At 39.5% G+C, this 23,604-nt stretch overlaps 1 protein-coding gene across 2 annotated transcripts in view; it reads right to left on the bottom strand.

Annotated features, from left to right (window-relative positions):
* Positions 1-400: 400 nt before the first annotated feature.
* LOC135210917 (uncharacterized) overlaps positions 401-23,604 on the bottom strand; it is a 28,775-nt gene continuing 5,571 nt past the window's right edge. The window contains exons 2-4 of one of the 2 annotated variants that reach the window (XM_064243878.1): positions 18,791-18,868; positions 4,758-5,446; positions 401-3,508 (exon numbers count right to left, since the gene is read on the bottom strand). In XM_064243878.1, coding sequence (XP_064099948.1) covers positions 2,986-3,508; positions 4,758-5,149 — 915 coding nt within the window. In that variant the 5' untranslated portion in view covers positions 5,150-5,446; positions 18,791-18,868 and the 3' untranslated portion in view covers positions 401-2,985. Of the gene's footprint in view, positions 3,509-4,757; positions 5,447-18,010; positions 18,201-18,790; positions 18,869-23,604 lie in introns of those variants that run through there. The other variant, XM_064243877.1, reaches the window with a different exon arrangement.

Below are 23,604 nucleotides of genomic sequence, written 5' to 3' on the forward strand. Positions count from 1 at the left end.
GATCACATTCTGAGTTGAGAGTATACTTACTAAAGTAATCTTATATATATGTGTGCGTGCGTGTGTGTGTGTGTGTGTGTGTGTATTCGCATTAAACTACAAATGTCCTTTAATATTTCATTTGCTCTGCCTCAGAATTAATATATGTCCTGATTTCTGGGTTCCTAGGTTCGCGCCCGGGAGCCGACGAAATTATTATCAACTAAAAATGCCCCTTCAGTTAACATATATGAAAATATATTAATTCTGAGCTAGAACTAATTGGATATTAAAGGACATTTGTAGCTTAATGCGTATATATGAATCACGGTGATGTGATAAGACTCATATATATATATATATATCTATATATATATACTATATATATATGTATATATATATATATATATATATATATATAATAATATATACACAAATTTTTCATGATATATACTAGTAATCATCCAACGGCTTTACAAAATGTAATCTCCATTTCATACTACGTATGAATGAGCATACACATACTGCATGTATACATGAATGAAGGTATACATAATGTGCAACCCTGTGTGTATGAAATGTGCTGTACAGCAGCACATATTTGTCAGTGTATATTACAGAGCTAAAGCTCCTAATTAGTATACATTTTAATTATGAAACTAAGTACACAGGACACTTCATTTTGAAAAAGACCACCTACAGCTACTGACTACTTATTCGTTATGATATTCTAAAGAGAAAAAACATCAAGACACTTCATATTATAGGGGTAGATCTCATCCTTTCCAGAATAAGAGATAGGAGATCACGAATGAGCCATGTAGGTGCGCACGCAGGCACACACACATTTATATGCGCCTACATATATGTGTCTATCTTTATAGAATTCATATACCACAGGAATATAGCAGGCAGAAGTTCAGTACCAAGCGCTTTCACGTGTCTATTAACGTCTGCCTGTCATTTTCCTGTTGTATTCGCTTACATACTGAAGTCACTTGCATCTACTGTGATTTTTTAAGCAAACACACACATATATATATAGTGTCTGTGAGTGTGTGTATTGTTAGTTGTTAGTAATACTCGCAAAGTTTGTTTGTGTGACTAGCTGATGACTAGAGTGAATCGTGTAAGTTAACTTTCACTGTCTTCACGCGAGGGACAGATCTCAGCGCTTCTGTGGCGTCTCAGTAGCTTGGCAGACAGACAACAATATGATTAGTTTGAAATCGGCCGTTAGTTATCAATATATTCAAGGAAGATCTTGGTAATCATAAGAGTTGATAACAGCTATGTCTTTTCAGCTAATTCCCCGCTCTGCCAACGCGGAATCAGAGGAATTTATTTCTGGTGAATAGAAACTCATTTCTATATAATGTGGTTCGGATCCCACAATAAGCTGTAGGTCCCGTTGCTAAGTAACCAATTGGTTTTTAGCCACCTAGAAATCTCTAATCCTTCGGGCCAGCCCTAGGAGAGTTGCTGATCAGCTCACTGGTCTGATTAAACTAAGATATACTTAACTTTTCAGCTAATACGGTTTTCTTTCACGGTGCATAACTTTTACAAATCTTCTGTTGCATATTGTCTATATCTCATCTTGTAAATGAATCATGACCTTTTTTTTTTACGTAGATATTAAGAATACTTCGAGTATTACATTTCAATAAAAACAACTGTTTATGCTGAATTATTTCCATTCATTTGAAGTTGCCACAACGAGAGTCATTTTCGTCATACTTTCTGTGTTACAGAAGGACTTAGAGAGCAAAATCAGTAGTATCGAGCGAGCAGAAGGAACTGTGAATCATTTGATCAAACAGTGAGATGGCAGAAATAGTGACACGTTTTGCATAGTAGCAAGTTCAAGGATTCCTGTTTCTTTTTCTTCAGTGTTGACACCACTCAAGAAGAGGCGAATTACTTCAAAAAATGTCTCACACTGTGTGCACAGAAGTAACTAGTAAACAAAAAAAACAAAAAAACAAAATCAGTTTTGCAATGTCTATCGTCGCACACGTTCATCATCTTGTGACTATATTCTGAAAAATCTGGTAGAATGAGGAATAAAAGCTGACCTATCTAATGATAAAGTATCAGGTATGTTGTCAGATCACGCTGCCTTGTCTCATGTCAAACTAGACCCCGACTCTTACGATGAACGGCCGTTGGTGGAAACGTTCAGTTTCCTTTCTTACGTCTCAAACATGACAAGCACGTCTGGATCAGAAAAGAAAAGAAAAGAAAAGAAACACACACAGAGGCCTGTTGTTAGGGTCATCATTCAGGAAAATGCATCCTGATCGTTCGGAAGAATAATTGTTGCCGATAAATGACAATGGAAAAGGAACACGAATTTCATTGTGACCAGCCGCCACTCTATCTAGACCACTGATATTTTTTCTTTTCTTTTTCCCCCACTTGACGAGCCTTAGCCCGACGCTTAAACATTCTGTACCATAACTGCACTGTTCGTTAACTAATCCTTAAATCTACTTTTCCTGAATATGGAGGAATATATTGGTAAAAGCGATGATGTTGCTCTGTTAATAAAAAGGGAAGTCTTCTCTCCAGAACAGGAGCAAATGTTCAGCACACCTCAGCGAACTGGTGAATTCCTTGACATCAACTGAAGGTACTGTCTTTCAGCGCAATGAGTTTCGGAACCCACGTGAGATGACGATCTGAGACTTATTTTCATAAATGAATGTTGGTATATGGAAGTCAATTCACGTAACACCCTTAACTTTATCACTTAACTATGATATTTAGCTCAATCTCATTAGACCAGAGGATGACCTGGCGTCAATATCGAACTCGTCCATGAGATGTCCCCTATGTTGACAGATGTGTCAACAGGAATTCTGTCAACAGACAACATTATTTGGATGCCAGAGTATTTTCCTTTGAATAAGATTGTCGCCAAACCACAGTGTCATTACTCACACACAGTTGATTCGCGCCTCTAAACGCACGATGCATACTAAGAACCGTAGTTCTCTCAGTTCACAAATAGGCCTCCGGCTGCAAGGAAATGCGCAGCATCAGCTTCCTAATGCTGTCGATTTCGTCGAGGTTACGCTTGAACGGCATTGCCTTCGGCAGGCAGCGCACCAGGGGCTTGATGATATCGGTCGGCCTCAGATGGTGAGCGTCTATGCCGTAGTACAAGAGAAGTGGCCTCAGCTCTTCTGGAAACGCCCTGGACTTCATCTGCTCCAGGTACACGGGGATGACCTTCTTCTTCGGTGAGATCGACATGATTTCGCCGCAGAGGTGCATCAGGAGGTTGTCTTTGAGGAGGGCGTACGACACCAGGATCACGACGACTGAGGAACAACTGAGCATTCTCTCCCATCGGCCCAGGCTTCTTTCCCCCAGCTTGATTTCCCAGGGGCCAGCTATGGAGACGCCCTTCAGGATGTCAGTGATCGCATCCCGGCTCTCATAGGCGAAGTCTTGGTCCTCGGACGTAGCAACCATCAGAATGTCCCACCGGCGGACGTGGTCTCTCAGAAGGTCTTGGCACCTGTGAAGGAAATAGGATTGTCCTTAAGTTGGTGAAATACTTTTCTGATATTCTTACTAAAGTAGAGTCACATCACCCGTGCATCTGATGTCTAAGCCCGTCCCTTACGACGCTCCTGATTGGCTGTTGATAAGCCAATCACTGGGCTGGAAACCCTCAGTCTCTCGAGAGAATTCACATAGGTAGGATAAGTATTCCACCTCTCCTGAGGGATACTTCTAAAAGACGTATCCCTCAGGAGAGGTGGAACACACATCCTGCCTATGTGAACTCTCGAGAGAGACTGAGAGTTTCCAGCCCTTTGATTGGCTTATCAACAGCCAATCAGGAGCGTCATAAGGGAATGGCTTTGACATCAGATACACGGGTGATGTAAATCTACAATATCCATTTTGTAACCATCTTGCAGAACACTCACAGTAAATTTGAATAAAAGTCTCGTCAAAAACACATTTCATATCTAGGCAATATCGACAAAATGTCCGTCTCCCTTTAAGATTCTCTTGATTGAGGGTTTTCAGCTCATCCCAAGATTTTCAGTAATTCGCTATATCATTTATTTACCTTCCTTCATGGTCCATTGTTTCAAATTCTTTTCCTAGATTTTACCTATAGTTTTCCGGTGATATTCTCACCTTTCTCCCCCTTCCTCCACTCAGCTTATAGCTTTATTCTCTAACTCAATTAAGTTTTCGTGGTATTTCCTCTCATCTTACACTATTTTCCCCCATTAGCTGCCGGTGGAGGAAAGGGCGTAAAAGTTTGTGTAGGAAAAAAAAAAGTTCTGGTTTGCAAACATCTTCAGTGTTTTTAGATTTTGTTATCTATTTACTCATACAACGACAGCCCAGCTTATTCTTCGCCTAAGGAATGTATGTTGATAATTTATTGTCAACTTTCATTTAATTTTTAGTGTCTATTTTGGAAGCATCAGGCGACTCAAATGGGGTTGAATTCTGATTGACGGGCTGATGAAGCTGAATGTGGTCTAAGGGGGCTTATCTTGGAGAATGGGACAATTCAACAATAATAATAATAATAATAATAATAATAATAATAATAATAATAATAATAATAATAAAGCTACGGCTCCATCAAGCATGACAGCTCATGGCATGCGAACAACTTAAGTCAAGTCTAGGTAAATGGAATGAGCTTATTTGAAATGCTGCAGTCACAACCCTTTGGAAACCAATTTTGGTATCAGTAGCTACTCATGATGAAGTGGACAACGATGACCCAAACTCACTTCCTTTGACCGAGCATCCGAAGCAGCTGCCTTTCCAAGTTGAGCTTCATCTGCTGCATCTCCTCCAGACTCCGCCTGACCTTCTCCCTTTGTTCGGGGGATGGAAACCTCCCCTGACGAGGATGACGGCTTGAAGATGATAACCTCCCATCGCGAGAATGGCGCCCTGAGTCGCCCTTCCCCTCCTCTTCTTCAATGTGGCTGTGGAGCATACCAAAACCCCTACATGAAGTAGTGAGGGCTTTTAGATCGAGTGCGAATTTCATGATAACCTGGCGAGCTCTCTTCAGCTTATTTCGCGTACCGTCCTTCACACGATATGGGCTCCAGAATCTTTCGTCTGTATCGGGAAAAATGAGGTTAAGTCGTCCTGGGAAGAGCCGCTTTAGCATCACTTACGTTGACTTGCGTGCAACAGAAGTGAAAGTTTCTTTACTACGTTTCACGTCGCAAGGTATAAGCGTAGGCTGGTGCCAAGGTGGTAGAAGCCCTGGTATGGAGGAGGGAGGAGGCCACCGACCCGCAACAATGCCCTTATGGGAAACCGGTAGCAAAACAACGATCTCGTCCTGCCGCCAGTGAGTGATAGGTCCTTTTGTCCCGTAATCTTTTCAAGGTGACTGTAATGCTTCTCAGGAAGATAAGCAGGAACGTGGCGCAAGAGTTTCGGCGTAGAGGACATTGAGGATCTGTAAGAACAAAAAAGAAAACTTGGAGTTACTTGTTTATTAAGCCTTTGAAACCTCCTCACTTTTATATATATACTTAGATAACCATAACAACAGTACTATCTATTCTTTCGGTCACCCAGTTTTATTGCTAGAAAATCTACAATGCAGAATAGATACGACATATTAGAACCAATATCCTGTAGGAGGTAGAGAATGGAATTATTGACTAGAAAGTGAAGAAAAACCAGGAGGATCAAGAGGAAAGAAAAGCCTTCCTCTTCTGCTGTCATTTTCAAGACGTTGAACTTGCTATAGCGAGTCCCAACGAGACTTCCTCCTGAGCCAACGTGCACTATACCTGATGGTGAGTTTCTGCATGTCTCTCGCGTAAATCCTCTCATATTTTATAAATCAGGTATTTTTTACTTCATATAAAACTGATCCCTCGACTATAGTTGGTATCCCTTGTTCCCTATTACTTGCATGTTTTAAAAACATATGAAGTGTTGAATTAGGCAACAGAGGAATTAATTCTTGAACTTTAAGAGAACAATGTTTGTAGAAGTCAATATGTGAGAGAGAGAAAATCGAGGGCTGACTTAATCCTCTTTTCCTTGTTGGCATCTCTGAGGACAGCAACTGGAAAGCAAGCGAGAAACAACCCTCCTCTCTCCTCTCGAGTTTTCCTATTCATGTCTATGGGCAACTACTACTACTATATACTACCCGCAGGTGTAGCGACCGGCGAGTATTACTACTGATGGTGTGCATACACGCTTCTCCTTGCACAGTTCCCTCCCTCCCTCCCCTCCCCCCGTCTTCACCAACACCACATTCTCTCTGACCATTTCTCCGGAGACTTCAGCTTTGACCACTTTCTTCTTGTCATTTATTTTGCATCGTATATCGCTCACACTTCATCGAGTCGGGTTGTAAATATTGCGCGAATATTCTGAGAGAAAGTTTTTGCCATTTTGCACGTTTATTCCATATCCATTTCTTCTATACACAAGGGGCTGCATCATGGGGAATTGTGATATGGGTAAACCCAATGGGTCCGGAAGAAGCCAGGAGACACCCAAGGACTAAGTCAGTGGGAAAACCATAATCCAACCAAAGGTTATTCATTGCCGATTGTCGTTCTAATTCTGTATGGATGTTATTTATTTATGAATAATTCATACAAGCGTGGATCTCATAGCACAAAGAGGCCTCAAAATCAGCAAAAGTAAATGACGTATGAAACATGTATTTGGAGCATATTAAACAAAACAGGGAGACGTTCTTTGGGAATCATCTGGCATCTTTGAGGCAGTAAGCTGTCCTTGTCTCACCTGTAGAGACAAAGCCAAACCACAGCCCACAGAAAAAATGGAATAGACACCAGTACTAGCTAACGCCCACATCCGCACGTGCTTCAGTGTGGTTCCTCTCTCACCCTCTCAAAAAAAAAAATAATAATAATAATAATAATAATATCACCAAATCAAGTTTGCCTATCAGATTCGCCTTTCAGTCGGCCTACACAAACACACACTCACACACATACACACACACACACACACACACACACACATATATATAGATATATATATATTATTATATATTATATATATATATGGCACAGAAACAGAAAGTATTCCGTTGTTTGCCGATTGTTTTAATGATGAACTGAACGCCAGCGATAGCTACATTGATGCACATATGAAGAGAAACGGATGAACTTTAATGAAATCGAATTCAGGTTTTCACTGCACCATGGTTCTAAGCGAGCAACGATGCTTCGATCTACTTGTCAAAGTTCCCGGGGATTTACCCAAAGACCCGTACAACAAGATCTACGAAGTGGTAGAGACAACGTGCTCGCTCAGGTTGCGCTCTCTCTCTCTCTCTCTCTTTTCGGTACTTATTTTTTTTCACTACTACTAATAGTATGATTTGCAAAACATTTACGAAGACGCAGTCACTAAAAGAGTGGTGCAAAAATTGCATTAGCTGCAACGAAAACAGTTAAAGAAACTAGCAAAGGTTTAATTCCAAGTTTATAACAATACACCAGCATCAAGATGGTATCTGAGAAGGATATTGTTGCACTATATTCTGTTTTTTTTCCATCTGTCCATCTGCCTGCGGTGTTTTCGCATGGTAACACTGCGTCCCGAGTTTTAAATAATATCCTATTTCGAATCTTAACGGTATAATTCGCATACAGTAAATTATCAAAACCCTTTTCAGTTGCAAATGTACACCCAGATCTTCATTTATTTACCTAAAACTTACACAAAGCGTAACTATTTACAGCCTGGGACGCAGTGTTACCACGCGAAAACACCACAGGCAGATGGACAGATGGAAAAAAACAGAGTATAGTTAATTACGTGTAACAAACTAATGTTCTCTTATAATTCGTAGATTTCCACCAAAAACAATGGTACAGTCAACAAAGAAACTTTACTAAATTCGCTATATAAGCTGCATTGCATCTAAGGAGTCTACTGTTCAATGGCGTAACATCACTGGGATTGCCATTTGTGTCCAGACAGAACAGTGCCATTTGACCCAGTGCTCTGGATGCTTCAGTTGCACAATTCTTACCCTGGAAATTAAAATTCATCCATATATAAATTAGACAAGCTGAATTGTAATAGATCAAGTATGAGTAACCATTGTGCGTGACTCCAGGGCGGCTTTTTTCTATATATTATTATTATTATTATTATTATTATTATTATTATTATTATTATTATTTTACTTTTCAATGTTCAGCCCAACCGAACCACTGGCGAAGAACGTGTTTTTCGCCTTAGTATTGTTATGTTAATAATCTGCGTAATATAGTGGTCTTTCCCCGGGCATGTATAGATTTCCCCTTAAATAGGTAGTTATTTATCACAACATTTGGACTTGTATAATCTAGAATCCACTGCCAATATATAATAAAAAAAAATTGTAAATTCGCTTTCAATGGTAATTTTTGTAACAAATATTTGGTATGGCTAGGGGAACCCCTCTTTCGCCACTTTTGTCTAATATTTACACGGAGTTCTTTGAGTCTAGACTTATTCCGAGAAATTTATTCCCTAAGGTGTTTTGGTTTGATATGCAGACGATTGGTTTTGTATCGTAAAAGAAAATGTAAATATTCCTGATTTCTTACATATATACAATTAATAATCTTGTACCACCCATAATAATCGCAATAGAATATGAAGAAAATAATATTATACCATTTTTGGATGTCTTAGTTCTTTAGAAATAATAGTACCAATATTTGTTTTAAAGTATATAGAAAACCAGCGAATATTTTTTTATATATTAATTTTTACTCTAACCATGGTAGACAAACTTATGTGTCAACATTTTCCAGTACTATGTATCTTAGAGCACTTAAGAATTTGTAGTCCTGTATTTTTGGAAGATGAATTTAAAATTATTGATGAAATAGGAGATTCATTATCACAATCCAACCAGTGTTAACAAAGAATTTATGAATATTCTATGTGTACCATTTCATCCTAATTTCATTCCTGTTGTGCTCATTTTAAAAACTATGGATTTTAACTTATTATTTAAATATAATAATATTTTGAGAAATAAATCAATTAAGAATAGCCCGCTCAGTTCAAACAATACTGTAGACAGTATTCCTTGCAAAGAATGTAGTAATAAGATTTGTATTGGACAAACATCAAAAGGGCTAAAAGTGAGATGCTCTCTGCATTATTATGTATAATTTCAAGAGGCTTAACAAATAATGGCATTGTGGATCATTGGCTTAAGGCAGGCCATGCGATTAACCGGGATAATTCCTCCGTAATCTACAGGGCCAAGGAACCCATTGGAGCCCATTTTTATTGGAGCCATGTCAACAAGGCATTTAAATCTCCGAGGACAAAAGGATTCTGTTGGCCTTGGTAAATCTCCATCCTGGATTTTCCCTGATCCTCTTTCCTCGTCTCTTTTGCTTGAAGAACACGCTGGTCAGATTGACAAACTGAAACCCAGGCCCCCTTCTGTTTTTCTATACAACTTCTCTAGTATTCAGTGTGAACTTGGAAATGAAGAACAAACTACGAAAGTACTTGTTCAAAGTCCCAGTTTCCTGTCACCTTCTTACTCGCTCGTCCAGAGCTTTGTTGTTTCCGAGGAAACTTTAAAGTGAAACCCTCTCTTTGAACTTTCTTAAGATAATCACTACCTCCTCTTGCAAGAGGAGGTAGCGATTATCTTAAGAAAGATCAGAGTGTTTAACGTAAAGTTTCCTCGGAAGCAACAAAGCTCTGGACGACGCGGCATGAGGGGAAAAAGAAATTCTCTGGAGTTGCAGTCGTGTATTATAGCACTTTTCTTTCTGTTCTTGAACAATTGCAAATGAAATTATGCAAATGTCTTGTTACAAGTTACGGTGATATTTTGCTCTCTTTCTATTGACCTTGTCGTATCTTCAAGTCCAAATACCCGAAGGGGGTTTACCATTCCTCCAAGGGATGTACTGGAGAATATGATCAAACCAAGATTACTTTTTTTCCTAAGGGCAAGGATTAAAAACTGCTGTGATCCTCCTATGCATGGACCCTTAGTCCTGTAGGACTCAGAACACGAGAATATCCAAAAATCACGCTATTCTTCTGATAATCCTCCTCGCCACCAATGCACCGTGACGCAAAGGGGCCCCCCTCCCCCCCACATGTGAAATTCCGCCACTCAGGCCTCGCCTGTGCTTTTCTTCATTAATAGTTGGAATATTATAATCGGCAATAGTGATAACACTGACAACGATGATGATAATGATGTAATATTTAGGAGAAGGACAATTGTATCTTTAAGGGCCGTACACACTATCAGTATTACTGTCATTATTTCGTGTACTGTCAGTAATACTGACGGTGTCTGCGCGCCATACTGAAGGGCCGTACACACGATCAGTATTACTACCATTATTTTGGTACTGTCAGTACACTAAACACACGTTCAGTATTTATTACCGAGTGAAGTGTCAGTACATGTAGTGACCGACACCGAGAGGTTGTCGCTATTAGTATGTTCTAATAAAATGGGGAATACAGAGGAAGCATGCATTGCTATTATTTTGGCTTTCTCGTCAAAGAGAAAACGGAACCGCAAAAAGTGGGTTCAAAGACTGGCTTGCAAAACTTAAGAATGACTCTCAGTTAAACCTGGTATATGAGATAAAAACTACAGATATGGAAGACTTTGCACGTTATTTTCGGATGGACAAAATAAGTTACAACAAACTTTTAGAGATGTTGAGACCATATATAACCAAGAGGAATACAGTGATAAGGGAAAGCATAGATATCTGCCAATGAAAGAAAGACTGGCTATTAATCTCCGTTATCTGACAACTGGAAGGAAGCTTTTCCGACCGACGTTATTCAGGAATCATTGGAAAATCAACAGTCAGCGGAATGGTACATGGAACATGACATCAAGGTAAAGTAAGCATGAACAGGACATTGATTCAGCATATTGTAGACATTATTTATTTAATGGTGATACATTTCATTAATCGTTGTCCCCTTCAACTAGAAAGTCATGGAAATATTTATTGAGTCAGTGGTTGTAATTGCGTCATGGAATTGTTTACTGGGTCACTATGGCTGTTGTAATTACTTGCTGATGACGATGGGCGAGATAATAATGGCGCACATAAAGTGTCACTGCCTGAATAGCTGATGTTAACAGAATTTCGGTTCAGTGACTGGTAGACGTCTTCAGTGCCGGCTCCATTTGTTTAAGAATCTTGGAGTTTTTTCAACTCTGCGAAAGTTGCTTCGCAACGTATTTATTTTCTTCTTTACATCTTCGACACTGGCATCCATTTTAATTTTCTTATATTCTTTCAATAATTTCTCATATGCTGCTTGTTTCATGTCTCTTTTCATATAATTTTCACTCCGAATATCCCACAACTCTGGAAAGCGACGATAGAATAACAGAATACAATCCTCCTTTCCTGCCATTGTAGCTACCACAGCAGCTTGGATAGTACTGACAGGAATGACAGTACAGCGAACACGCCGTCAGTAATATAAGGCCCGCCCAAATACTGATGACTGGATTTTGAAGTCAGTAACCACCATTTCGTGGTACTGATAGTACTTCAGTATGACGCACATACCGTCAGTATTACTGACAGTAATACTGATCGTGTGTGCGGCCCTTGAAGTACCATCTTTAACTAGAAAACCAAAATAATAGCAAAACATGCTTTCTCTTTATTCCCCATTTTACTAGAACGTAATAGCGACAACCTCTCGATGTCGGTCACTGAATGTACTGACACTTCACTCAGTCATAAATACTGAATGTGTGTTTAGTGTACTGACAGTACCAAAATAATGACAGTTATAGTGATCGTGTTTACTGCCCTTCAGTATGACGCACACACCGTCAGTATTACTGACAGTAGCGAAATAATGACAGTAATACTGATCGTGTGTACGACCCTTTACAGAAAATGGCGTCATTCTCGTTTTCAAAAGGTTTCTCTTATCGTCAGAGGTTGTCTGGAAATTTCTGCCCCAAAGAATACCGCTGGCTTGGAACTGTGACCCACAATTATTTCCCCGAGGCTTTCCTGAGGGATTGTCGACGAATCCGGTTTTCTTTACAAGAATTAATTTGTCTTTTTAGTTCTCTGTAAAAGAAAACTACTGCACCGGGTTTGTCTGTCCGTCCGCACTTTTTTCTGTCCTACCGCACTTTTTTCTGTCCTACCGCACTTTTTACTGTCCGTCCGCACTTTTTTCTGTCCGACTGCACTGTTTATTGTCCGTCCGCACTTTTTTCTGTCCGACTGCACTGTTTATTGTCCGTCCGCACTTTTTTCTGTCCTACCGCACTTTTTACTGTCCGTCCGCACTTTTTTCTGTCCGACTGCACTGTTTATTGTCCGTCCGCACTTTTTTCTGTCCGACTGCACTGTTTATTGTCCGTCCGCACGTTTTTCTGTCCGCCCTCAGATCTTAAAAACTACGGAGGGTAGAGGGCTGCAAATTGGTATGTTGATCATCCATCCTCCAATCATCAAACATACCAAATTGCAGGCCCTGGCCCTCTAGCCTCAGTCGTATTTATTTTGTTTAAGGTTAAAGATAACAACGATATAGGACGATGTCGATCGAACAGGCCACCACCGGGCCGTGGTTAAAGTTACATGGGCTGCGGCTCATAAAACATTATACCGAGACCACTAAAAGATAGATATATTTTCTGTGGCCTTGATTATACGATGTAGCGGCGGCTGCACAGAAAACTTGATTGCTCCGAAAAAAACTTCGGCGGAATTGTTGTTTGATTACAGTTTCAGCCAATTCTTGTGCAGTCAATTGACTATTATGGATGTCATATACGGCTGCATTTCAGAGATTTGTAAAACGTTCGAAGTCCTCTGTTGGAGATCCTCTTATTCAAGGCTCAGAAATAATCAGTGTGTTACCTTTCAGGATGCAAACGGGAAAATCTCTCCTCTGCTCTGTAGGTAAAGTCTGGCTCTTAGTTTCTTGGCACGTATGACTTTTCAGGAATTGCTTTACAAAACACGGCTATTTCCTGTGCCAGTTTTGAATGTGGAACAGACGAGAAGTCATGATAATGAGGAAAAAATGGGTGGGTGTGTTTGTTAACGAAATGGCGGTAAAAGAATAACGGTGACTCGTACGAATGAAGAGACTTGAGAGAAACGGGGAGTGATTGGATGTGTTTCCAATGGTCGAGTCATCAAAGGAAAAAACAATCGCCGGTCTTTGTGGTCCTGGAGAGACTATGAACCTGTCGGCATGCACAAGGGCATCGTGAATGGAAATGAAAAATCAGGGAAAACTTTTTTCTTTACCTAGCTGTCACTGAAAAGGAGGAAAGGGCAATTGTGCTGGGTGACTTGAATGTAAAACTGTCGGAAAACAGGGGGATGCAATCCTTGCAGTTAGTAGATTAGGGAAGGGATGCATGGGAAAGGTGGAAATGAAATATATATGGCGGGGAAGACTCCTAAAAACGTGGTTACAGTGAGAAATAAATTACAGGATACAACACGATGAGGAGCTAAAGGCAAAGCTGTCTTCACACGACTTGTTTCAATTCAAGGGAGAGCAGAGAAATGCTGGAGAGAGACAAAGCTACAGATATGAATGTGACAAATAAAATGTGAGTTTGAAAGGGACACATTCTGGGAGGGATCTAATGACGACAGCAAAGAATGTCCTGATATTTCAGATCCAGAGGAGGTGGGGATAGTTAGTAGTTAGCTCGGAAAGTTCAAGGCCGACAGGAAGTGTTTGCTGGCAAAAACGCGTCAGTGAAAACAGATTCGAAGGAGGAAGGGAAAAGACTGAAATCATAAAGACGAAGAAAAGGATGAAATGAAGAGGAGAAAGATGCAACCTGCTGAAATAGGCAAGAGACGAGTGAGCAATAATTCGATTTAATTAATGGAAGAGAATTACTGTACGGATGAAAAGTTTAAGGGAAAAACTCGACGCATATGAGTGTATAGATATACATACTTACACTGGAGTTATTTCACACAAACGCGGGCATACACACGCATAGAAACACGCACACACACACTATATATACATACATACATATATATATATATATATATATATATATATATATATATACATACATATATATATGGGGATATAATCCACAATGATATAAAATCCTTCTGTAGTTATGTAAAATATATATTGCTTGTGCAGTAAATTAAAGCTTTTGGCCATCATCTGTGAACAAGACCACAGCGAATGGTCGAAAGCTTGGATTTACTGTACAAAGAAATATATATTTTACATAACTACAGAAGGATTTTACATCATTGTGGATTTTATCCCCATTTACTTAGAGGTACGACATAGCACCTAGCTTCTGCACATCTCTCTCTCCCTAATAATAATATCTCACTCATTTATTTTTGTGTATGGGGCTACTTCACGGACACCGACCATGAGAAGTGAATGGAAGTGCTGTGTTCTACGCCTTCCTGTCTGTCTGTCTGTATGTATGTAGATATCCTGTATGCATGTATGTATATGTAGTATGCATTTCAGGTAAAACTATACAGCAGATCATACTTTTGCGATAGCAAATAAAATATCTTTTATCCTCTTCTTCTTTTTCGCAGATTTATCTTTAGTCGAGGTCGCTGCTTTAATGCGTCTTTTACAGGCTATAACAAATACAGCTGGTTGTGTTTTGTTGCATGTGCGCGTGCTAGTAGTAGTAGTAGGCTGGATATGCTTTTGAAACGGCTCCCTTGCTTGTTTTATTCCGCCTTTGATTGTGTTTTTCTCCTGAGAGAGAGAGAGGGAGAAGAATTCTGCGCAGAGACCGAGAAGAAGCGGGACTTCTCGGCAGACGAACAGGTCTTCTTACCTGCGCGAGACTATTCCCTCCCTCCCCAGGGGCTGGGACTTTTCCCTCGATACGTTTGAGGGTCAGCGTCTCCGCCATCGCTCCAGAGTCCAGAGGCGATTTGCAGCAGGACCTCCTTACACAGGTGGGTTTTGCGAAGAGTGTATGTGAGGTTCTCTCGACTTTCATGCAACGCTTGAAGGGTATATTCATGTATGCTGCATAGGGCTCAAAGACTCTTCTTTCCGGGGAGTTATGCAACTGTTTTAGAGTCCATAATATAATGTCTCTCTCGACACATATCCTTATGATTATATATATATATATATATATATATATATATATATATATATATATACATATATATATATATATATATGTACATATCATATATATATATATATATATATATAATGTATATATATATATATATACTATATATATATAGTATATATATATATATAAACTGTGTAAATGAATACTATATCTGAATTTTTACAGAGCGTAAGTTTCTATCTATACTATTTATATGCATAAGTGTCCATCTCTTGAGAGAATAATGGAGGCCAGTTCTTTTACGATCCAGCCTCCTAGTCCTGTTGATTCTACCTGTGTGACCCCTAGCAACGCAAACCAGCAGCTGGAAGACTGCCAGGCAGGCTTCAGTGGCAATCTCTTCCCCAGCCCCATCCCCACCCTCTCTCTCTCTCTCTCTCTCTCTCTCTCTCTCTCTCTCTCTCTCTCTCTAAGAGTACTCTGACTCACCAAGAAGTGAAACGTCTGTTTCTACAAGATCGTAGTATATACTTGAGCGTCTACTAACAAAATTTGACTGATATAAGTTACGGATTAAACCCTCGATATAACGTCAACAGCTGACTGTTGTCAAGCCTGCTATAACAGTTATTGCAGAGAAAATTGGTGTTTATGTAAGGGATGCATACATTCAGTAAGTCAAGTCGAGCTCATTGTGGGGAAAGGTGATGATCATTACTATGAAATGTGAGACATCATCACATCCCTCACTCCTCAATGGAATGGCCGAGAATCGAACCCGCAACCACCGAGGTGAGAAGCAAACACCAAACCAACCACGCCACTGAGGCGCTTCGCAGATTGATATGAAGCCCCACTCGGTTTCTTATGAATATAAGTCGCACTAAACTTGTAATTAATTTTGCAGCCAAGTTTATAGGCTCACTTCGAAATGACGCCCCTCGCAATCCAGCGGAAAGTGCCCTGGATGAGTGTGCTTATGCCTTCCTTTATTCCCTTATCGCTTTTTTTATTTATTTTTATAATGCAAGAAAAATTCTTCTATAGAATAAACCCAGAATTGATTATCACTCCTTTTGGAGCAAGCAGCCAAGGTCAAAAGTTGTCGCATGACAGGTATGAATGAGGGAAATACAACTAACCGTACTTCATGTCAGGTCATATATAAATAACACTGCCTGAAAATGATGTATTTATTCTTGAGCCCTCAATGCTCTGTAGCATATGACTATATTTGCTCAAGATACAGGAAATGTGAAAACTTAGTAGTGAGTCTCTTTTAAAAGATGTTATTTCCCATAACAAAAATAAGTTGCATTTGCATCTGCTTCATAAGAAGACAGTAGACTACTGGGAATGAGATGGAAAATTTCGCTGTCAGGTTATAAGAAAGTTTACTCCACATCTCTCTCTCTCTCTCTCTCTCTCTCTCTCTCTCTCTCTCTCTCTCTCTCTCTCTCTCTCTCTCTCTCTCTCTAAGCTTTTAAAATTTGTCAATGTAATAACAGATGATTTACTTGGGAACTGAAGCCATTTTCAAATGAACTTCCATTCGTAAGCTATAAAAGATAAGAAATTTTTATCAAGCTTCAATATAGTATTTAAAACGTTAGTGAAATAGACCACAAAAACATTTAAGCAAATACTACTACTATTCCAAGTAATAATACAATAACAATAAAAGAAAACGTCCAGAATTCTGATACTTATATATGAAGTGTTGAAATCTCACGGTATCGCGTTGTAATTATGGTGTAGTGTTTCTTTCTAGCCTGAGTGGGCATTTGCTTTCTTTTTTAAATGGTACTTGCCACAATACCTTTTGGAGACTAACTATGTTTTTCTCGAAGTTGTATGTGGAAAATATTTACCAGTTTCAATAGGATAAACAAGCTATAATATTGTCCAGACCGCGTTTAAACGTTAAGGGGAATCACCAGGTTTCTGAAATGCCAATGCATCCATCAGCTATAAGCGAGTGGCTTCAAAAACTCACGGTGTTCTTTTACTTTTAAAGTTTCTGCTTACGAATACGAAGTTACGATACAGTTTACAAGCGTCGTTCATTTTCTACGAAAGTTTCATATTACACTCACGGTGCTTGGCAGTACCAGGAAGTTAGATACCTGTTATAACAACGCAAAAGCAGAAGGAAAACGGTTATTCCGCTGATTAAGCTTCTCGTGAAATATATTTCCCAACCATTAGTATCAATTCTCTCTTGACGAAACGTGCCCATTGTGAGGAGGGATACAAAGATGGAGTCCATCAGATGACACCTGTAGCAGCACATTGCGCACTACTTGCTCCTGCCGACATTCCTCACGAGAGTATGACTGCTCCTATAGTGTGAACACCGCCTAACTGTTGGTTTGGTTTTAGAAAACTGAATGGTCCGAAATATGCCATGATAGCGGTCAAAAAATTAAACTTCAAGCTGCCATACAACGTCATGTTGACCGTCCATGTTGATGATTTGTTCACTAGAAGGCTGTTCCAATTGCATGAAAAGTGCAGACAGCTTTTCCTTCCATAACAATAACGTCTGCACTTCTATACTGATCGAAACTTCTGCGAAATAGAGATTTATGAATCCCACGAAGCTCATAGAAAGCAGACAGAGGGTTTTTTTTTCCATTAAAATCACGTCATACGTCTGTGCTAATCGTTGAAGAACACTTCCAAAAGATGCTTAGTCTACATGTCAAGTTAGTGACCATCAGTTCGCTCTTTTTCAGTGCCACGTCACGGGATTTGAATAGTAGTACTACATGACTTAAAACACAACCCCATTTTCCATTTCAGTATAGAACGCGCCCAGCATAAACACTCCGCGAAGGCCAGAACAAACGGAAGAGAAAGTGAACAAGAGGAGAAAAAGGAAGAGAAAGACGTCTGAAACTTCACATTAAAGGTAAAACGTACCAGCTGCTCTAACCCATCGCTGAAGGCACGAAGTAAGAATCCAGGACGGAAAATAAATATCACTTTTAGGAACTTTCCGTTGGGAACTCCGCTGCTATATAGCTCCACCGACTGCCAAAACGACACTAAGTTGCTGGCGGCTTAGCGGCAGCGCTAACCTGCCCGCCCCATAGCCACTGGTGCCGTGGACCTTGCAATCAAGGAGAGCAACGGGTCCCTCCCTCCCTCCCTCCGCCCCTGTAGACCATAAGGGCTAGACGCAACACTGACATTCCATTCTTCGAGGAAACTTGTTTTCCCAAGTCTCGAAGACAGTTGGGGAAGGAGGAAATCCATTTTCATCAAACGAGAGATGATGCTGCAGCGCTCGTCAATAGCTACTGTGAAATTGTGAAGTGATCACGAAACAATTAAAGGAAATTAGTTGTTTTCAATATATACCGCTAAAGTTTGCTTTGTCACACTGATCGTTCCATGTTACATAACATTTGTGCCTTAAGGCGAGTCTTCCCCTGCCCTTAATTCTTTCAATTGGGGGGTTACATAGTGTCTTTATTATTATTATTATTATTATTATTATTATTATTATTATTATTATTATTATATGCGATGCTATTTGCTGCAGCCGATAGTCTGGTAGAAACTGCCATATTCAGCACAGCATAGTCAAACTCTAAGTGCATGTTACTGTTTGATGCATTTTTCATCTCTGTTCTTTAATATTGTTATCATTATATAATATTGCCTTCTGATTCTTTACTTTTTTGTTGGGCTGCTTACCTTTTCTGCTCGTTTAACCTTCAGCTTATTCTGTTGTCCTCGGTAACGTTTTTGACAGGATTGAAGTGACAAAGTCGTCTGGAAGGAGAAAAAGAAAATACTAGGAAGCATCCTGAGACATAAAATGTTTACGAATTAATTTTAGAAACAACGTACAAAGGGTAATTTGCAGGACAAACGCGACTATGCTACTTAGACAATGAAAGCACATGAGATATTTTGGGCATCTAATAAAATTGGACATTGCGACCATCTATAATCTTCTGGGGCCAAAAGGGAAAAGAAATCACTCTCAGCGAACCCCAAGGACACTTCATATTAAATGCCGTCCCGACTCCCGTTAGAAATGAGAAAATTGACTGGATTTCCCCCAAGTTACCCCAACTATCGAGACTTCCCAAGTCCTGTACTGTGGCTTCTCTGGTTTCTGCCACAGAATTCGATGTGTGGATCTTTTCTTGGACACATCAGCCTCATCCGGGGGGGGGGGGGGGGGGGGGGGGGGGGGGGGGGGAGGGGGGGGGGGGGTGGGGGGGGGGGGGGGGGGGGGGGGGGGGGAGTCTGAGCAAGGTCTAAAGAGAGACAGTATGTAGATCTTGAGTCTGATAAGGCTCATATGCGCTCATCATGAGGTGTTGGAATCACAGAGCGTTGATCAATGGAGTGGCGATCTTCCTGCCGAGTGTGTGACTTCGGGCGGCCATATTGAAAGTTCTCGGTCCAGCTAGTGCTATACTTTATTACTATTATATTATTGTTTTTACTATTATCGTTTTTATCTTTTTTACTATTATTATTATGTTATTATTATTATTATTATTATTGATTATTATTATTATTATTATTACTTATTATTATTTTACTTGTATTATTATTAGTGTTGCTGATATTATTATTATTATTATTACTGGACCCAGTTTCACAGATAAAAATTACCTAACAAAAACAGGTTGGCCTTAACACTCCAACCATTGTGGTCAAGACCTGAGCAGCTGCTCTTGGATCTAAGCAGCGTCAAGCATAAATGGTTCCTGTAAATTACAGGACTTTCTTTGTAAACAGTCACTAAGCACTAACTAAACAGTGCTTAGTGACTAACTAAACAGTAATGTACAGTAACTTAACACTAACATTCGCAATGCACTTACATTCACTACACACTCACGCTTACATTCACTCACTAAACACATACTTAATTTACACTCACACTCAATAACACTAAACGCTCACTGCATACCCAACACTCATTAGGCACTCACTATACACTCATTAAACACTAAACTCACTAAATACTCACTATACATCAAACAGTAAACATTCACTAAGCACTCACTTAATCCTGAGCATTAATTAAACACTAAACATCACTAAGCACTCACTATATACTAAACATTCAATAAGCACTCACCATACACTAGACACTCAATAAACATTACTAAGCACTTACTATACACTAAACCCTAAACACTTATTAAACACTAAATACTCACTAAACCCGAAATGCTCATTAAACCCCTAAACACTCATTAAACACTAAACAGTGAATGACCATCCACTCATCACTCGTTAAACACTCACACACTAAACATTCACTAAACACTAACATTCACAAGACATTCACTAAACACTAACTAAACCTAAACACAAAACATTAACTAAACCTAAACACTCATTAAGCATTCACTTAATACTTACACGTTAAACATTCACTGAACACTTACACACTAAACATTCACTAACCCCTAACCACTCACCAAAAATTCACTAAACATTCACTGAATGCTTACGCACTAAACATTACCATTCACTAAACCCTAAACACTCACCAAACATTCATTGAATGCTTACACAGTAAACATTCACTGAATACTTACACACTAAACGTTCACTAATCACTAACATGCACTAAACGTTCACTAAACACTCACACACTAAACATTCACTAAACCCTAAACACTCACTGAATGCTTTCAAACTAAAAATTCACTGAATACTTACACACTGAGCATTCACTAACATTCATAAAACATTCAATACCACCCTAAAGACTCACTAACATTCACTGAATACTTACTCGATAAACATTCACTAAACCCTAAACTATACATTCACTAAACACTTACAAACATTCACTAAGCTCTTACTCACTAAACCCTAAAAATTCGCTAGACACTCATTCATAAAACATTAATAAAAAAAAAATTCACATTCGCACAAATCTCCTGTTCAATTTGTGAGTGACCAGACCTTTCAAGATGGCCGCAAGTCTCTGCAGCGCCACCCTGGTGGAAGACCACCAAGCTATGTAGCACTGGTATAGAGATTGTTGTATTAAGCCAACACTTCTTGTTGGCACGGGCCTTTCCCTTGTTTGGCCCGTAGGGTATAGAGATCGCAACTCCAGGTATATATACCCTCAATGGTTGGAATAGAAGGTTGGTAAGAGTTCCATATTGCCAGTTCAGTGCAACCTGTATCATAGTAATATGAGCTCGCACGCATGAAAGCTGCAATATTCTTATTCCCCTACTTCACCTGGACGGAGGAAAGCTCGTTTTCAAGCTCTCACTATTGTATGCATCAAGGTTAATGGGAAGTTGTTCTTACGATATAATATATATCTTGTGAAACTCCCATCACCAATGTATGCTCAGCAATGGATTCTGCCTCAAAGCAAAGAGAAATCTCTACTTGAGCAAGGACCAGTGGCGGCTCGTCAGTAGGCTGTGGAACTGTTGCACCCCCTATAGTTGATTTCATAAACAAAATTATGAATATACATATGAATATGAGAAGTTAAGTATAGATTATCAATAATCCTTAAAAAATAATTACCATTCTCTTGTTTTTGTAAAAAAAAAATAATAATAAATAAATGAATAAAAGCAAATGAATTGAAACGATATGTGGAACTACGGTGCTAAGCAGTTCTAAATTTACTAACACAGGGTGATAATGTGGTAGCCAGCCCTCGCGCCCAGGGAGGGGAGCACGGCCACTACCCTCTCGAGGCGTGTTGGAGGGAGAAGGTGTTTTGAAATTCGTCAAAGCTTAATCAATAATTATGTACTATTAGTGACATATGGTGATCAATGGATGATATGTAATGCAGAATAATCAACTCAGTGGCGAGTTGCAGTAAATGGGAAGAAATGGTAACCACAATAATGTCAATGAGTAAAATTCACAATAGTAGCTTTCGGTAGCGGTTCTGCTGGTTTCATCAGAGAGAGAGAGAGAGGAGAGTTTATGCAGTTAATTTCGAGGAATTAAAAAAAAAAATATGTAGTAAACAGCACCTCTATGAATGATAGTTACGAGCCGCCACTGGCAAGAACGCCATCTATAATCAAGCAAGTTCCATAGTTCAAAGTTTCACTATACTTCAAGGGAATTAACAGTTTCAAATTTATTGTAAAGAAAAAAAAAACTCCGTTCATCTACAAATCTATTTACACAAGGAAATAACTGGCGCCTACACAGACACTAGTTATTCACCTGGGGGAGCGAAACTGGTTCTCAACGGCTCACTCACTTCTTGGGCCGCAAGCATAGTTCCACTGTTCCAGTGCTTTGGGACTGTAAAAGTAAGGACGATGTTGTCTATACCAGAAAGGTTTGTGCGGAAATCATAGCTTGCAGAGACGTATGCGTAGCCTGTCTTGCTTGTCTTTTGATTATTTGCAAAACAAAATTAACCAGATTTCCATACGAGTTGGTCAAGGATTAAAAGGTTTAACGGTGGATAGGTAGTTCTCCTCAGGGTCTAAACAATTCATTATCCTTAGTCCTGCAACGTAAAGGGTACTTACCTATTGGGAAAAACATCTCCTCTCTCATATTTGGTTTAAATTCTTTCCCGGGCCGAGATCAAGGACTATAAATCCCGTTTGCGCAACGTTTCATCTGTCCCCCTGTCTATGGAAATCCAATTTTTATTCTGAATAAGATTTTGTGCATATGTTTGTGTATGTTAGTATTCTGAATAAGGCTCGCAACTAATATTGCTCCCAATATTAGTTGTTAAAGTGTACTATCTACACTCTAAATAGGATGCAACATATAATCGCGAAATTTATGGTGGATATCACCTTCCAGTATACGTATTGGTCACATAAGAGTTATGTAGGTACTTGGCAACTCAGCGACACAAGAGGGCCTCTGCAGGACGCAGGTTGAAGGGAGACAGTGAGGCTGAGCCTCAGTGTTGAGTTGAGTCTGAGTTGACTTCAGTGCAGGGTTGCCAAGTTGGCAACTTGGTGCCAAAATCATGAAGTTGGCAACTTTCTGAGGTGGTTGGCAACAGAATTTTGTGGTTGGCAACTACACCGAAATTGGCAACTTGTTGGCAACTTTCGGTTATCAACAATATATTGTTGCTTTTCTGAACGATTGTTGCAAAATTTTCTACTGCAAAGTCCACAATTATGCTTTGCCGCTTACCATCACAGCCAGAATAGTTTGAAATTAATTTCTTTGCCAATACAAAGGTCAAACCTCCACTCTGACTGAGTAATCAAGAATTAAGAACGACGTTTTGCCGCCACAGCCACGTTTGTTGTGTTGTGGTGGAGAGTTGCTGTGATATTTTGCTTGATTTCATAGAGTTATAAGTGATATTGTACGATTTATTGTTGTGTCTGTGTATATGTATCTCCTTTCTCGATAACACGATCATAAAAATTACGTAGACCGATAAGGGAGTATGCCTTTTTGTCGGTTTACGCATCTTTATGACGTTTGAATTATAGGCCTATCTTATATTCAACTGTTTTATTTTGGTTCTTGTGTTTATTCTTGTTTTTGTTGCTGCT

The sequence above is a fragment of the Macrobrachium nipponense genome, chromosome 4, assembly GCF_015104395.2.
Source record: "Macrobrachium nipponense isolate FS-2020 chromosome 4, ASM1510439v2, whole genome shotgun sequence".
Lineage (NCBI taxonomy): Eukaryota > Metazoa > Arthropoda > Malacostraca > Decapoda > Palaemonidae > Macrobrachium > Macrobrachium nipponense.